Source organism: Limulus polyphemus, unplaced genomic scaffold (assembly GCF_000517525.1).
Source record: "Limulus polyphemus unplaced genomic scaffold, Limulus_polyphemus-2.1.2 Scaffold2276, whole genome shotgun sequence".
Lineage (NCBI taxonomy): Eukaryota > Metazoa > Arthropoda > Merostomata > Xiphosura > Limulidae > Limulus > Limulus polyphemus.
Genome location: NW_013667886.1, coordinates 33,102 through 51,831, shown reverse-complemented (window position 1 = coordinate 51,831; position 18,730 = coordinate 33,102). Strand labels below are relative to the sequence as shown.

The 18,730-nt window shown below is 34.1% G+C and overlaps 1 protein-coding gene across 3 annotated transcripts in view; it reads left to right on the top strand.

The window, feature by feature from the left end:
- Positions 1-17,251, top strand: part of LOC106466494 (E3 ubiquitin-protein ligase RNF4-like) — a 41,872-nt gene extending 24,621 nt beyond the window's left edge. For all 3 annotated transcript variants that reach the window (XM_013926784.2, XM_022394513.1, XM_022394512.1), the window contains 3 exons: positions 1,639-1,847; positions 12,544-12,622; positions 16,871-17,251. In XM_013926784.2, coding sequence (XP_013782238.1) covers positions 1,639-1,847; positions 12,544-12,622; positions 16,871-17,020 — 438 coding nt within the window. In that variant the 3' untranslated portion in view covers positions 17,021-17,251. The remainder of the gene's footprint in view (positions 1-1,638; positions 1,848-12,543; positions 12,623-16,870) is intronic.
- The last annotated feature ends 1,479 nt before the right edge of the window (positions 17,252-18,730 follow it).

The following is an 18,730-nucleotide window of genomic DNA, read 5'->3' as shown; positions in this document are numbered from 1 at the left end:
TAAACATAAATTACTCTCTACAAATCGTTATTGCTCAGACAGACCATAATTTTTATAGTCTTCAATTTTGTTTGGGTACAGAGCTATCGAATAGAAAATCAGACCCCTCCTGCTGCATCCACCTGTCAAATATTCTCTTTTTTACAATTCGTTGATAGTTCTCTCTTACATTTCATTATATATTACCTATAACCAATAGAAAGTCAAGGTTTTCATCTATAAAATGATATATTGTATAACATTGTCCTCTGATAAGGAAAGTGCCAATTTCACTCACAGTACAAACTTTATTCCCGTGAGAAAGTTAACGACTAGCTTGAATGAATTTGTAATGGCTCTTCTCGCATAGTTAGAAAGCTAGAAAATTTTGAGAGGTAAGTGAATTTGTCTACTTTTTGCATGTTATTAGTTTATATTCTTTGGTCATTATTTAATTAAATAAAAATTATTAAATGCATTTCTATTAGTGCTATAAAAAAGTTAGGGTTAACTCTCCTCGAAACCCAACAGCAAGAAAAAGAAGATTAGATAAGTATTTTATTTCTTGTTTTTCATACCTATTCTTATAAGAGTAAGTAAAATCTAAAAATATGGATCTTTTTAAGTTATTTAAGGCTAGATTAGTTTAAATAATGATAATATAATTAAAATAGTTCATGAGCCACGCACACAAGCAGCTCATGGGCAATGTAATTTGATAGAATAACTTGACCTGCATGTTTTCTGAGTGATTTACAACTTTTATGGTGTGTAAGGTAGTTAGACACGGTTCAAAGGGCAATAAAATAATAAAATTTAATTATAAATAGATGTATAATGTTACAAACTTTTCCAGAAAGAAAAAAAGGTTAATTTAGGTTGATTTTGATTTTTTTGGGGGGGGGGGGGTTACGAGGTCGATCGAATTGACCAATCTCATTTTGAGACAGGGTAGAGAAAATAACAGATAAACTATAAAGTTTTACTGGAAAAAAAACGTTTGAAATGCATTTAGGAGGTTTTAGGGATTACACAAAAAAATTCAAGATTTTTGAGATGAGGAAAAGTATTTTTAATTTTAACATGAAAATTACTTTACACATGGACTATTCCAAACAAATGCTCAATTTATTTTATTTTATTAAAAATACTTCACTAAGAAATATGACTTTTTGTATCTGAAAGACTTGTAATATTAACTGAAAAATTTCTTCAAGATATACTCACTATATTGAGAGCTATAAGTATTAAGTCTATAAAGACTTTAAACGGGTACTAAGAGTTCACATGGTGGCTCAGATTGACTGAGGCTGTATTGAGAGTGTTAAATGGGCATATGGCCTTTCATGGTAGTTTTGAACTTTCTAAATATGTACATATTCTTCAAAAAAGTTTGATATATTTTAGATAAATTTTTTGTTTCTAAGAAACTGTGGCATGAAAGCATAAGTATAATGATAAGCAAAGTTCTCTAATGACCAAAAATAAACATTAGATGTACTAGATGGGAAGAAATGGAATTACTTGGCCAGTCTCGGTTTACATATAGGAAACATAGCACTTGAAAATAATGTTATTATTCATCTAGAAAGTCTTAAAGTAATTTAAGAGAAATCAGATTATTATAATGTAAATTTATTATTATTATTTTTTTTAAAGTTTTCTCATTTGATCTCACCATTTCGCCAAAGTGAAATCCAAGTAAAACAAAGAAATTTGCGAGCTTTGCGAAGACAACATTCTTGTTCACCATTTAGCACAAGCCAGTCTACTAGCAGATCAAGATTTTCAGGGTTTGGTCAACAGGATAATGGTGATGAAAGTGACAGTGATTTACCTGTCTTTGATCTTGGAATTTCAATGAATGTGTAAGTAGCAGATGTAGATTACTAAGAAGTGTTTAATTTTTTTATTAACATCTTTTACACTTGGTAGATAATGACTGGCTTTTAAAAAATGTTTACTTTGTTTCTGTGACAGTTAATGTCTAATAACATATGATTAGAATATCACTCAAGGTAGCAAATAATCTCTGAAGCTTATTTATCCTTTAAGAAAGTAACCTGTATTTACATTTTTGCAAAAATCATTATACTTTTATGAAAAATTGTAATATCTGAATCTTCTTATGTAAAGGTTCCAGAACTGTCCTTTTTGTTGTTTTGTAGCAGGCTTTAAGGAATAAATTAACATAAATAATTGTTGAAGTAAAATATCACTGCAGTGTCTCAAATTTTCTATTGGTATTTAAATACAAATGGATTTCTTTTAAATCCCCTTTGCAAAGAATGTATTAATTTAGTCTGCATATGTGTCATGAGAACATCATTCAACAATTAAAGTATCATAAACTACATCAATAATTTATGTGAGCTGAGTTCATCATGTTTTGATTTGTGCATCTTGTAATTTTCTATTAAATGAATTTTTACACTTACTGTCAGACATTTAACAAGCTGTTACTTCTTGTACCTTGACATGAAACAAAGAATAGCAATCCTAAATCTTGTTAAAGTACTAATTTAATATTTGTGATTGAAATCATGTTAGGTTTCAGTGTTTTTTTTTTACACATTCCTATTAATTTACTCAATATAATTTCAAATCAGAGAAATGGTAAAATAACATGTCAAGTTTATATTCTGTCTCTCACAACTAGTTATAAAAATTAGTTTTTACTTGTGTTATTTGTTAATTTATTTTCATGCATTTAAAACACAATTTTGTAAAAGTTACTGTGCTTCACTGAAGGTGGAGATGTGTTTTGCATTAGTTTAATAAAAATTATATTGTGTGTAATTTTATACTGCAGTACAGCAGAACTCATATTTGGGTTTGTATTGCTGAGTTTTATATTTACACATGTTAGTCACAAAAGAAAGTACTTATGGGAACATGGGATGTCTACATCCTCTTTGTGATAACTGAAACTTATAGTATATTTACTCTGTTTCTTTGACAACCTTTAGGAAAGCTTGGTTTTCAGTCATTTTGAAAAATAAGGAACTTCCACATGGAATCTAAAATGTAAAAGAACAATGAAAATTTAAGATAATTTAACAAAGGACAAGAAGATATTCTCAAAAAATAGGAAAGAACCCCATTTAATTTAACATTGTAAATTATCAGTAAAAAATTTCCATCTTGTACTTGACAAAGTTTTTTGTCCATTGTTATGATAGCAAATGTTTCATCCACAGATCATCAGAGTAATTGCATTGGATTTAACATTTGAGGTTCTTCTAAAATTAAAAGTCTCTGGTCTTGTTATAACTTTGGTGGAATATATATATATATATATAGTAGTTGATTCTGTTTGAGAAATATACATTCTGTAAACTTATTGAGCTGTTGACATATCAGTAATTGTGTTTTTTCTAGTTACTTCCTCAATAATTCATTGCTTTTCAACTGTCTTATTCATGTAACTAGAGGGGCACTCAGTAGAGCTCATACCATCTCAGCATTGATTGTATTCGGTTCTGAATAAATACGAAAATGTGCTAATATGTTCGTCGTTATTAACAGACACAGGCTATTTTTGGCAGGACAGTGAGGAATAATATTCTATATATGCTCACCAAGTTTTATCAAAATCTGATAATTTTTGACTGAGCTATAAGGCAAAAATTGTGTGAAAAATTGGTCCCCATCTTAACAGATACTTAATTATTGCTTGTCAATATCTGTAGTTTGTGAGTTCTAATTGGTTGGGCACACTGAAACTCTTAATGGGAATAGAGAATATCTAAAAATAAGAATTGAAAGAAGAGATCATCACGTGACACAGAGAAGTGACAATTGAATTATTTAAATATTTCCTCTTACAATTAATAAATTAAAGCTTGTATATATATAACTTGAATTATAAAGTACATTTTAATGCTAAGTTTATTAACATACAATGGTAATAAGGTGGTTTAATTAAATTTTGAATGTAATTGTAAAAGGTCATCACATGTGAACTGTTACCAGGTGAGATAAGCGGGTTAATAGTATAAAGAATTGGAGTACTGCTTAAATTAAGTTAGGGTTATATCAATCATGAAATAGTTACTTTTAACTTAAAATTATGTGCTGTTAACATTAAATTTAGTCATTTTGAAAATTTCTGAGCATTCTTTAATATACTGTATATGTTGATTGCATAGTCACAATACATATATATATAATGAAAGTTGCTAATTTTAATATGAAAGTTTTTGTGAAGTTAAATCCTACTTTCAGTTTTAAAGAATGCAATTAAAATCAGATATCAAGACCTTGTAGCAAAGAATTGCCTGACTGTATAGTCAGTGATTGTTAGGCTGTCCAATTTAATTACTACAGAGGTTGATTATGTTATGGTAAAATGATTTTTGATGCCTCACCATATCATTACAGCCCATGTCACCATGTCTGGTCATGGTCTATTTAATGATCATGCATCTTGATAATAGCCCTGCAGTGTAGTTTTCATTCCAAAATACTTACCCTCCACTGCCGCTTTAGCTATTCCTCGATGTTGGATTTGCATATTTAAGCATTGGTTTTGCATGCTCCAGTCTTTTATATCCCACTTAAATGCCCTTGGCAGTATCCAACTTGCAAATCCCTCCATCCTCATCAATGCACCCTCTATCCTTACACTGTATATAAACACCTCACTCAGATAATGTAATCACTTTTTCTCGACAAAGCGTTGGTCACATTTTTTTTCTGATGAAGTGCTGTGGTTCATTCAGTTATGGATTGCTATTTTCGTGTCGCCTTGTGGCTTTCTGTATAATTTTCATTTCCTTTAATAATAATAACAAAAAAAAATAGGATGTGATGTTTGCAGGTATGAACTCCCATATTACCATTATCAGCACGCCACCTAATCCGACCTTCCCTATTCCTCCTTTGTTATCTAGTGTCTCTCTACGGTCGGGGTGGGGTGAGTTGTCACTTTCAGTTGAGGCTGTCTGTGTTTTGATTCTTTGGGAGTTAAGACGTACTTTCGGTCTGGGGGTGTTTTCTCCTGGGGTCTCTGAAAGTGTTTTTTTTGTTGTTGTTGATTCTGGTTATTCTGGGGAGAATTTGGACTTGGTTTTTCAGACACTTTTCTTTACTAAGTCAGCTTCTCACGAGTCCAATTAGGATCACCCATCGCCTACTTTTTTTCTTCTATTAGTCATTTGGGTTTCTGAGATTTGGGAGCTATTCTCTGTGACCTTCGAGTCTACTCCTCCCTTGATGGTGGAATGGTTGGAGGGGGAAAAATTTAGTTTTTTCTTCTTCACCTGATATTCCTGGCTTGTGATGAGAGATTTACTGCATTATTACCTAATGGGATATATATACCTTGTACCCTCATTTGTCTGTTGGCATGCTTTGGCTTTCCACCTCCAGGGGGATGTATTGCGAATTGCTGTCACCCCTTTGGTTTTTTGTTGTTGTTGATCTCTTGACCTTCTTTGGCTCTAGCAGCTGACTGAATATACAGAGATGTTAGTTTCAGGGCTACTCCATTTAAGCCAACCAGTGCCAATGGTGTGTGTGTGTGTGTGTGTAGGGTGGGGGGGGGGGCAGTTAGAGTGAGGTTACAACTATTGATGGACACCTGGAATTCTTTCACTGCAGATCCATGGGTGCTTCGGGTTCTGGTATCAAGGTTGGTCTTTCCATTCAATTCTCTACCTCCATTATCCTCTCACCCTCTGGTGTTTCCACTTCCACCTGAACAGTGGAGTGTAGATTTCATTTCACGCCTATCAGAGTTACTGATCATAGGGACGGTAGTTGATCCCATTATTCTGGGATTTTATTCCTGTTTATTTGTTGTGCCTGAGACAAGGGGAGATTTGCATATGATTGTTGTTCTTTCTTATCTCAACCCATTCTTCATTCCTCCCAGTCTATAATGGAGTCCTTTCTCATCCTACATTGGCATTCTTCACCAGGTCTGTGGATGCCTAACTCTGAGGTTGCTGAGGCATTTCTCCACATTCTCATAGTGATTTCATCTTGCCTTTAGCTATGTTTTGTATACAGGGATCAGGTTCTACGGTTCAGGGATCTAGCCTTTGATATAGCATCAGCACCATGTGTCTTCTGCTGGGATGTACCTGTTTTCACCATGTTTTATGCCCAGCATAGCCACCTCCTATCCAGCTCGAGGCTACAGAACGAGCAGTCAGGCTGTTACTTACAGGGATAGTTCTATCTCTGGGGTTGTGGGCTTCCTTCAAATCTCTTGAATTTTTTGGAATGAGGACACATGCTATCCCTTCAGTGGTCCCATTGCAACCAATGGATTTGGAACTTCAATCCATTGGATTTTCCAGTTCCTTTCATCAGGAGCAACATCTTACTTTTTGTGTGTAGTGGTTTGGATTAACTCTATATATGATTAGCTTGTGTCTGTATGTATGTGTATCTGCAGGTGTGTGGTTGTGTATGTATATATATATGTATGTGTGTGGGTATATAAATGTATACTGCCCCTCTGTCCATAGCTTATCTCTTCACAGTTACTTCACTTTGGAGATGAGGTGTGCATCTTCAAGGTCAGGAATTCCAGGTTATATGAAGGGAGGACAAAGCTTCATTCTGCATCAGTAATTTAGAACTTCTTGCTGTCCAACAGGCAATAGTGCATGGTCTAGATCTCTTGCAAAGGAATATCCTCATAAGATATTTCATTAATTCCAGTGGTCTCTTATATTTGGTTCTTTCTCTGTGGGACCTATTCCAAGCATATCAGCCTTCTAGCTTGATATTTTTTTTGGGGTGATGGATTTCATAGCAGATTGTCAGTCTCAGTCCTCACTTTCTCCTGACCAAATGGATTCTCCATTGTGAGGTTTTCCAATAGATTTGTTCTCAATTTGGGCCTCTTGTAATAGCTTTTGATACTCAACTACAAGCTTTGGAGTCTCCAGTACCTCATCCTCAGGCTTGTGTGGTAGATGCATTGTCCTGCTTGGATGGGGTTGCACATCTATGACTTTCCCTCAGAGTTCTGGCTATATTTCGATTTTCTATTTGCGAGATGTTGCTAGTCTAGATTGGCCGACCTAGTCATGATTTTGTTTTCTACAGTTTCTTCATGTGAGTCCACCTCTGTATCTTCCTATTTGTTTTGTTTTTATTGAAGCAGACTCAACCAACATTATACACCAAGACTTTTCCCAGCTCATTGGGGTTTAGCATCTACAGTTGCCTAGGGTGTGCCTCACAAAGAGTTTGTACCCACTTTGCCAAATGTGTTCACCATATCTTGTTTGGGCCTGTTTTTTACTTGGGTTTAGCTTTGTTTTCTGTTATTTAGGTCAGACAATTTTTCCTCTCCATTTAGTTATTCTAAACATCTGAATGTTTTGAGTCTCCCCAGTGCTATCCATCCTTCTTCCCAAATGGCCTTTTCCATTACTTAATCAAGATATTAAGGTGGTAATATTTGCCTTGTCTCAACAACCATTTGAGCCTTTAGCCTCATGTATTATGTATCACCTCTCCCTTAATGAGTCTTTTGTTGTTGCTAAAATGCTGATGCCATTGGTTGGAGTTGCTGGCATGTTTGTATGACTCTTTTATCTCTCACCTTATGTCCTTTTTTTTCTAAGTCTCTGGCATCCATCTCCACAATGCTTTTGCTGTCTATTTCTTATCTCTACAATCTCTACATACGCTGATCATTTATTTTGTCCTGTCAAGCTCGGAGGTGTTATGTGACTCACTCTAAATGCTTTTATGGTGATAGTTCTTGCCTCTGTATTCTTTGGGATCCTTTGGTTTTCCATGATTTATCCCCACTTCCTTGGAGGTGGATTTGCAAATGTCCTTGTTGCATATTCTGGATTTTACAGGCAAGGAATCTTCTAAGAGTAAGATTTTATCAGATTCAGCACATTTATGACTTTCACTGCCATTTCTTTTATTCTCTAGGGGACAGTTTACAGGCCTGTATGTAGACTTCTCCCAATGCTTTTCTCTCACATTCTTTATATGATCTGGGGGGTTCTCCTCTACCACCACATGGCCGTTTTAACAATGTCTGCTAGATTATATGGAGGAGGGAGTAACCTTTTCTTGTCTTTCTTTGCCAGGGCCCCTTACTTCTTGCCTACACTGGGTCCTACTCTGTGATGAGTGTTGCCCATAAAGGTGTGCTTTTATCAATCCTATTCCCCACTAGCATCCCATTTGACTATACTTACTACTAGTTGCAACAGGCTCTGTAGAAATGATGTATTCCATAAGACCACCTAGGCACTTACCAGATGGTATTACCATATTATCATGGACCACTACTCGTGGACTATCATGAGTTAAGCTATAGAGGATTCTGCCTATCCCTGCCGATCATCAGATTGAATAAATTGGAGTCAGTTTGCCTTTAAAAATTTAGGGAACTTGGTTCACCTATTGCACTGTTTATCAGGACTCCCCAATGTGCACTACCCTCCTGATTCTACTAGTGGAGCTAGGGAATCCTTACCACACCCAGTTTCCAGTCCTTGGGTTGATGGACAGAGGCTTTACCTCTAGAGTGTTCAAGTGTGTTCCTTCACTCTTGGAGAAGAAGGCGAAGCTGGAGGCTCCCCAACCTAGCGACCAGGATATATTTCCCAGATGTTGGTAGGAATGACACCAGCCTCCGTGGGAGCTAACTTGTAATACCAGTTCAGATTTGATCCTACGCTATCTGTAGGTGTGCTAGGATCTTCTTATGAACAATGTCGGGTTGTATATTGTTCATGAATGGAGGTCTATTATCTTCTCATAATTCTGAACACAAAGTGGTCCCATTCAAGGTCCTTGGTTGAACACAGTGTTTCACGTCCTCTACATAATTCCGGTGGCAAGTGGAATTCTCCATGCATGCTTGGTTGAAGAGTGAGGTTGAATCTTCATAATTCCAGACTGGATAAGTTCTGTTCCTTTGGTTGAGTAAGGCATATATGATCCTGTCATTCCGAGCCTGAGATGATGCCTTTGGGACTTCTTCAGGGGGAGGAGAAAGTTTGTTCACTTGAGTGTTGCTTCCTTTCTCATTGTAATTCCGGAGGTTTAGAATGCATCACTCTATGGCTACAGGTGGGATCCAATCAATAGTATATCAATATATAATATTGTGGTTCAATTGCCCTAGCCACCAACATAGGATATAGGGACAAGGATTCTTTAATTCCAATCCCGAGTTGTGGAACCTTAGCTATTTGGTTGGAGCTGGCCTATAATAATTACTCATGAACTATTCCACCCTTGATACTAATATTAAATTCTGGGTGAAGAACATACCTGTTCTGGATGTAGTGCAGTTTCCCCACTTGGGTACCTCTCTTATCTTGGTATGCCCATGTTCTATGCAGATGTTTTTTGTATGGACAATGCTCTCACTGGCCCCTCCACCTTCTCAATGTGGGATTCTAGCTAAAGTGGCAGTAGAGTGTAAGTATGTTTTGGAAGTTAACATTTTCATAAATTGCAAATGTATTTCTGATAATACTTTTCTCTGCTGACACTCTCCTGCCCTTCCTCACCACTAAGAGCTGGTGTTAGTGACTGGGATGGTGTAAGTCTCGAAAAAGTGATTACATTATCTGAGTGAGGCACTTATATACAGTGTCAGGATAGAGAGTGCATTGATGTGGGTGGAGGGATTTGCAAATTAGATATTGCCAAGGGCACTTAAGTGGGGTATAAAAGACTGGAGCATGCGAGACCGATGCTTAGATAGGCAAAGCCAATGCCGAGAAATAGCTAAAATGTTAACTTGCAAAAGTCATATGTCCAAAGCACATCACACTTTTCTTCTGGTGTTCTATAATCTAACTAGTGCATGAGAACAATTGTTTCCCAGCCTTCTTTCAATAGTCTTACCACACCTAAATATTTAGGCATTGCATCCAGTATCTTGACTGGTATATCTTCGTATGGAATAGCACTAATACTAATCTCATTCTCCAGCTGATTGAGGTATGCAACACTTGAATAGGAGGTATAATTGGAAGCCTTTTTTTGGTGAACCAATACCCTGTTGGCCTGTTTTTCCATTTGTACTTCCTTGTTGTATATCCAGTTTATTAGGACATTACTAGTCCTTAACATGGCACCTGCATACTGTGGCTGGGGTATGAGACATTGCAGGTCATTTTCTGGATGGTTGTGGTTGCTGTCCCACATTGATTCATATTTCATAGTTTTTCAGTGCCTTTAAGTACAAGGGATGTCCCAAAGCTAGGAATTCTAAATCTCCCATCTGAACAGATCATTTTGATCTGAATGTATGAATATTTTGCATTGGAAAAGGGTTGTTACATACCCATCCCAAAAGTGAGTAGCTTTTGGTGACCTCCAAAACATCCAACACTAGTAAAGCATTAATTCTGATACATGCTGTTCCATTGTAACTTTTTCTCAGCTAGGCCAAAATGCATATGTCATCATGTTTTGCAGAGTTAATTCAAAATTTGATTAAACAACTTTATTTTCAATGTATGATTAATTTGTTATTAAAACATATTTTATAATTCAAAGTTTTATATAAGTTTTAATTTCTCTGTGTTACATGATGCATCTCCTTTTTTAGTTTTTTTTTCTCTTCCCTTTTATGACTTTCAGAGTTATCTAACCCATTAGAAGCACAAACTAAAGATATCGTCCAGTCAGAATATAAAATTTGAACTTCCTATCTACTCAATTTGCTGAGATCTAAATAAATTTGTTAAATCCACCATTAAAGCTCCTCCCATCTTATCAAATTATAAAGGAATAACAATAGGTAGGTAAACAATGACTTATAAGCATAAGGAAGAATTTTATTGGTGGTGGAACATATTATATGTTTTGACAGAACATTGGTCTGTCTTTTTCAGGTAAATCACTTGTCCAAAAAAAAAATCATTTTTTCCCCTCAGAATATTATTACTGTTTTTTTCTTTTAAGTAGTTGTTTATGTGTGAACATTATTGTTCAGCTATGTGAAGTTAATAGAAGTTTAGAACCTATTTAATGCTTGGATAGAAATCCATTTAAACTATAGTAGTTTTGATACATTCTATTCTAATACCTGATATATTTTTTGTGTTCCAAAAATGCATATTTGACACTTCATGAATATTTTTGGAAGAACTAACTTAATGGGAAAAAAAATCAAGCTTAGCACAGTTTCAGCTTGCACTTGCAAAGATCACACAGGTCATGTACTTCACTTGTGGTGTTTATGACATGTGGGTAATGATCTCCGCTCTGTGGTTTTTTGCTTTAGATGGGAAGATCCTACTGTTCCATGGGTAAAAAAGTAAATCAATAAAACCATAAAATTAAAGAAATCATGTGAAAAGGTTAACAGTTAAAACTCTGACAACAAGAAGACTGACAATCAAACATTAACAAAAGTATGCATTTAAAGTAGACAAAAAAAAAGTATTGTACACTTTATTTCCTGTTTTAATTCTTTAACTGTAAATTAATGATTTCACCAGAGTGCGTGTTATGGTGGAGAAAATAATTGATGAAATATTAAGAGGTTATGCTATCAAAATATGAGACTGTGAGAAAAAGTATTTTACCCTCAACATGAAAATCACTTTGCACTCAGATTGACTCAGTCAAGGCTTCAGAAATTCACAGACAAATTTTAGTAGAGATACTTTATTAAAAATTTTAATTTTTTTGTGTATAACAGATTTGTAATACTTAATAACAGCTTGACAAATGTTCTGAAGATATATGTATTAAAATAAAGTATAAATACATAATGATGAAACAATACCAAATTTATATGGTTACTGATTTTGACAATTTCATATGTCTTCTTCAATCCAACATTGGATTGAAGAAGATGTGAAAGTATTAAAATCAGTATCCATATAACTTTACTATTGTTCCATCATTGTGGATTGAAACTTTATTTTAGAGTACTTTACACATGTTTTGTATTTACCTACTAATACATACAGTAATTTCAGAATGATAAACTTTACTATGCTTAGCTTCACAGATATGGGGTAAGTTCAGTGGATCAATGCCATTAACATAGGGTTAATATAACATACTAAACCCTCTGTAAATGACAGCAGTTTAATTGTCACGATTATTAGCAGAAATGTTTAACAGCTTCAAAAATGGCCATTTTTCATAACAAGCTATGAAAGTCTGTATAAAACCTAAAAATTCTGAAGAATTTGTCAATAAGAAATGTAGGTATAAATAAAAAAATGTACCAGAATTGTCACACTTTAACGATGGGTGAAAGCCACATTCATGATTATTCACAATCGTTCCACATTAAAAAAAAAAGTGAAACTTGAGATCAGATGACCTTAGTGTATGGTAACAAATAAACACGATTAATTTTACATAGTCTTATTCTTAACAGTTTTCAGGCAGTAGTTCTTCCTTTGATTTAAAAATGTACTGAAATTTGATTTTCAAAGATCTGATTGAGTAATATGTAATATTCATTTTACTTTTCTTAATTAGCTTAGTGTGTGTGTAACAGATTCCTAGTTCAGTTTGATTTGTATTATGATAAACACTATTTACAAATCTGTCTTGCAAAGTAATTATAAAATTGTTTTGTTTAAATTTAAGATCCAAGAAGAATGACGATGATGATTCTCCTCCCAGGAAGGATATAACTTGCCCAGTTTGTTTTGATTCAGATAAAACTGTAAGTAACAATTACCTGTTAGTATATGTGGGATCTTGGAAATAAATATTTTCTTAAATGATTAATGTTTATTATATACATAATAACAGAAGTTTATATGCTTGGTATAGTTTAATTTAACCCCTTTTTCTTATGTAATTGCGATATGATGCCTATTGAGTCATAACACCAGAGTTTGTATGGGGGAGTTCAGTTAGTACTACATCTGATAGCATTAAGTGTAACACTTAAATCTCATAAGATTATGAGATCTCGCAAAGTAGGAAATAACCATAAATTATGCATCTTTCATTCTAAAATGAACACAAATTATAACACAAAAACATAAATGTTCAAAACGAAATAGCATTTATATATATATATTTTTTTTATATTGACCTTTCACCCATGCCTGGCTAACAATACAAAAGTTACAGCGATGTGGCTCACAACACTCATGTTACCATATCAAATAACATAAAGGTGACCTTTGATCTGAAGAAAATAACTTGTCTGGATTGTGTTTTAGTTGACTACTATTTTGTTAAATACAGTCATATTTCAAAACTCGATAGCTGAGATTATTTTCTGTCTCACAAACTATATGCCATAGAGCTGCCTTTCTGTTGTATATGGCTTGTTAATTTCTAACCTTTTCATAGCTAGGATTATTTTCATTCTCACAATCCATATATTGTAGAGCTCCTTCCTTCCTTATATGGTTTGTTATTTTCCAAACCTTTGATAACTAGGATTATTGATAGCTAGGTCAAAGTAGGGGGCAGATAAGAAGAAGGAACAAAAACAGGAGTTAGTGAAAGACAATCTGCACTTTCTCAAGAAAAAGACTAATTGTGTGCCAAAAAAAAAGAAGCAAAGGATTTGTTAAGTGTGGGTGAGAAGCTTTTAAATGAAGGGAATGACAAATTGGCTAAGGCTATCAAGGAAAAAGATTTTGCTGTTGCTAGTGTAGCTCATACAATGATCGAGGCAGGTCAGAAGAAATGCAGAGAGACCTCAAAAGTCCTTAAGTCAACAGTGGAATCAAGGCAAACCCTGGCAGAAACAAAATGAAAATTTTTTGATACATTAGCAAAGGATCTGGATTTGCCAGCAAAAAAACAACATGTATAACTAAGAATATTTGTTAGCATGTAGAATACTCTATACAGAATTACTTAAGTAGACTTAGAAGAAGATTATAGTTAATGGTGAGCTCCAGAGTAAGTAGCCTATAGACAAATGTACAGTACCTTATGTTCAAAGACTCTTGCAGTGATAAGTCTGTGTTATAAAGTTTATTTAATTCAGATTAATTGTTTGTAGTTTCATTTTTTCTGTTGCTCTAGTTTGGTTGACATGTGCCATGAAAAGAAATTATATTAGTTGTATTTAAGTATCTCTGATATTTGCATACACAACTGAGATTAAGGATATTATGTTAATGTTTAAATATTTACTCATTAAATGTTATATTTTACATATTTTTACTATAGCTTAAATGAGTCAAATAAAAATTGAATGCATCATGTGTTAAATATGACAAAAATATTAGTAACTAAGTGTGACTCGTGCATATGATTTGTACCACATTAGATTGTTAGCTTATTCCAATAGAATATTAACATGTATGGTGGCACAGATTTTGAATCTATTTACATGTTTTTGTAGTCAGCCTTCATATTTGTTTTAAAGTGAATAAAATGGTGTAGCATGAGTGGAGGAGGTCACCATACAATATTTGTTTCTATAATTTTTTTTATTGTCTTCCGATAAGTTAATTTCAAATGTGATACACTGGCCTTATTTGATACTATATTTCAACAATTATACCCAGTATTTCCTCCAGATATTCCTATATTTTCAAACCCCAATTCCCATATTTCATATATTTTTCATGGCATAAGTGGCTTGACACGCTGTGTTTGATTTTGGGATGAAAAACTGTCCACACAAGATACATATCAAATCATAGTTCTTAGAACATGCTACTGACATTGATCAATTTGCTAAGCTGTTTCTGTAATCACAATCCTCAGTTCTGAACATTTATTGCAGATGTCCATGGATAGCCACAGTGTTAATTGGAAATTACATAAAATATTATCAACTGAAGCCTAATAAACTACCCCCCCCCCAAAAAAAAAAGACACCTGTTATATGTTGGACCTTGTGGTTTACACACAATATTCACAATACTTTTGGAGATAGGTGTAAGACAGCTGACTGGAAATTTAAAGAAACTGGCAAATTTCTATTTTTTTCAAAGGATCTCCAGCAAGAACTGAGGACTTCAGAAGTAAGACTAGATGCTTGGACCTTTCACAAAGTTTTGTAAGCACAGATGGCTGCAGAATATCAGTGTTGTGGAAAAGTGCTTGTCCCTTCTACCTCATTTTAAACATGTGGGTGCACAGAAAAAGCCATGAAAATTATAGTCATATGACAGTATTCACAAAGCTGTTAACTCCCATCTCTTCATCCCCAAAATAGTCTTTTTCTCTCAATTGCTAGAGAAATCAAAACTTTTCTTAAAGAATTCCAGGATGATAAACAGATGTTGCCTTTTCTGGTTTTGTTAGGGGATTGTTGGAAAGATTTGTCGCTTCAGAATGATTGGAAAACAACTGGACCATGACATTTTTCAAGCCTGGATTTGACAGACAAAAAAGATTTTAAAAGAACCTTACAAAATTGGCACTGGTTTTGTTACAAAGAAAGTCCTTTATGATTTAAAGAGGACTTCATAAGTTAGTGATACTGATTTGCTTAGCCTTAGACTACAATGCATGCAGTTCCTGAAGGCTGTTGCTGTGAAAATTGTTTAGAAATCCTCCTTAATTATATAACTCGGTAAGGAATATGAGCTGCTTGAATCCAGAAGTGATGTTGTTAAATGCATCATCCAGTGCTGTTATGTTTTTATTTTGTCTAAAAAATCTGGTTAATTCTGGCAGAGTGGAAGAAAGGGACTGTGGCACTATTCTCAAACAGTACAATTTATTTCAGAGAGAACAGGACAGAGTGAATACTCTATATTCCTTCTCCTGTCAGACAAGAAACAATTCCAGATGTTTTGGAGAGTTTACAAAACTCTTCTTTCCCTGTCTCATGATCAGGCCAGTGTCAAAGGGGGCTTTTTTTGTAAACAAAGAATCTGTTAAAGAAAACCAACGAAACATATCCTTTAGTTCTAGGAGAGTCATTAGTGACCACATCAGACATAACTAAGGAAATGTTTGACAAAGTATAGGATGTAAAGAGGGTTAGCCACAGAAAGGTGATAAGAGAAAGGTTGAAGAAACTGAGTTGGAAATGGAAGATCTCGAATATTAGAAGATCAGATTTGAGTCTGATATTAAACAGCTCCTGTTGTCAGTTGATGAAAATGTTGAGAAAGCTGTAAGACAGAAGGAAGAATCTATCAAAGTGAAAATTAAACAGAAATTGTCAAGCAAGAAATTCTGAAGCACCTGAACTTTGACTTTTTTTATTTTCAGATAATCCAGTTACATTTGAACACTGCTAGATTAGTAATAAAATATTCCTGCCTTTTCACTATATACAACATTATTTATCAATATTTGTATAATATTTACATTTGAAAACATACATCCAGGTGCAGTTTTTTGTGTAACCCACACAAAATGTTCTTCAGTTTCTAAAAATGGTTGTTGTAAAGTCAGGAAATTTCATATCTGCATAGGTGCAGGAACCGTGACGGGTGGGTGTCCTAACAGGCTTTGTTTTTGGCTATGGACTTGCCTTGGTATAATTGTATAAGTAACTGGGAATAATAAAGGAGCTTGATCAGTACACTAGTGCCTCTGCAAATCATGAGAGAGGAGCCTTTTAACCTCATAGCAGAGTGTGGGTATTTTATGCCAACAAGAATAAAAAAAATGTGGTGAATTGTGAGTCAGTGAAGCCTGTAGAACAAGTGTCAAACCTGGTTTCAAAGTAAACAATTATGAGCTTATCGTGGGATGGTATATTATGTACATAAATCATGTATTTATCAAGCAAATTCAGATTTAGGTTATAAAATGTTCAATGTTATTATGCTCTGTGTTTTAAGTGCTTGTATTTAAGATATGGTGATACTTATGAGTTATTAATTTGTATAAAATAAAATTACAAAAATGACACTGTTTTGCTACCACACTGGAAAGGGTTAAAACTACGTGATACATCTTTTTATTGTAGCTCGTAACCCTTTAAATGTAATGTGACATACTACAAATATATTTATTAATTCTTTTCTTTCAGATCCAGTTATCACAGCGACAACTTGTATCTACTGTTTGTGGCCATGTCTTTTGTAATATTTGTATTCACAATGCCATTCGAAGTAGTCACTCCTGCCCAAACTGCCGGAAGAGGCTAACACTAAAACAGTATCACCCTATATTTATCTAAGTGTGGAGAAGATTACTTACATGTTAGTGGATTTGAACAGATTGGTAATTAAACAAATGTATTTAAAATATCTATTCAGTTTGCTCTGAATTAATCAACAACTTAATCATGATGCTAATTGTGTCATAGGAGCTACTGTACATAATTTGATATCTTGTTTTTCTGAATCACGAGTTTAATGCCATGGATAATGTCATGGACATAGAAATGAATAAAAATCCTATAACTCGATTGCTTTCAAAATGTTTTTTTTTTCTTTAGTTTTTAAAGGGCTCATTGATTTAATCTGAAGGCTTCTGGAACCATTTTATGAAATTAATTTATAAATATTGCAACCAACACATTTTGTTTTAATTCAATGGATAAGTGCACAAAATGGATAGAATTGTGCACTTTGCGGTAAAAGCATGAAATTTGGTATACGTGTGCATCATTCCAAGAAATGTAAATTTACATACAGTTTCATCCCAGATTTTACCTGTGGTGGCCTTGGTGGCTATTTCTCAAAATGACAGATTTCTCAGAATAATACATCATATCTTGGAAACTAAGAGGGAGGCCTAGAACCTTCATTTAGGTGTCTACACACAGGTTTTTATGGTCATTGAGTTCAGAAGAAGCATTGAAGAGTGTGTCAGACCATCATATCCATCATTTTTGGAGATGATGGCCTTGTATAACCATTTTAGAAAAGAGCACAAACAACTCAATATCTAAATTTACTTCTTTGGCAAGGTGTACGTGTGTACCAAGTTTCATACTTTTACCACAAAATGCACAATTGTTTTCCCCATCTACTGGACTAAAATAAGTATGCTTTGAAGGCTATGATTATAATTTACAAATATATATTTATAAGCATTTTTAGAAAATGTAATAATAAAAATCATACTTATCATGTTTTATACTCTAGATGATTTTTAATTAGTAAACTTGGTAATATGTCATTATGCAATTTACAATAATAGTAAATAAACAAAAAATTAATTATCAATTGATAACTTAGTTTTTATGCTTTTACATAGGTTGTTCATGTAAAACTGTGCATCTGAAAGTAATGTTTTCATATAACAATTCCATATTGTTTTTCACCGCTTTTCAGTTTACATTTGCATTAATAAGAGTCACTTCACTTGCACATGGTTGTGAAGGTCATTGCAGTTCTCACACACTTGCAGTTTGCTTTGCAGCTGTTGTTGCAGTTGCAGTGCAAAAGTTCTCTGCACATTTTGCTTGCCTCAGGGAGGTTGCTTGAATTTCCCATTTTCCTTCATCAGTACTTACCTAGCTCCACCCTTTTAGTCCTGGAAGTTTAACCAGGGGTTCAGTGGACTGGTTCCAGCAATGTTTAGCATGTTATACAACTTTTCTCACATGCTGAACTAATATATCTTATATATAATATAACATAATGCTAAAAAATGCAAGCAACTTTCTCTCATTGTCGGTGGCCCTCAAGAACTCTCCCAATTTTTTATTACTGCTTTTTTTGGCTCTACTCAATGATAGACAGTGGAATGTTATTGGGAACTGGTCTGATGGCTGTTTCTAAAACAAAGACATTAAAACGATTTTAAGAGATTTAATTGACATCAATAAAGTAGTGTAAATAATTTGTTTGACATAAACTTGTTACATTGCTCAATCTGATATTTCCTAAACCATGGAAATTTAAATGTTTGTGTAAAGCAAGAATCTGTTTTTCCTTCC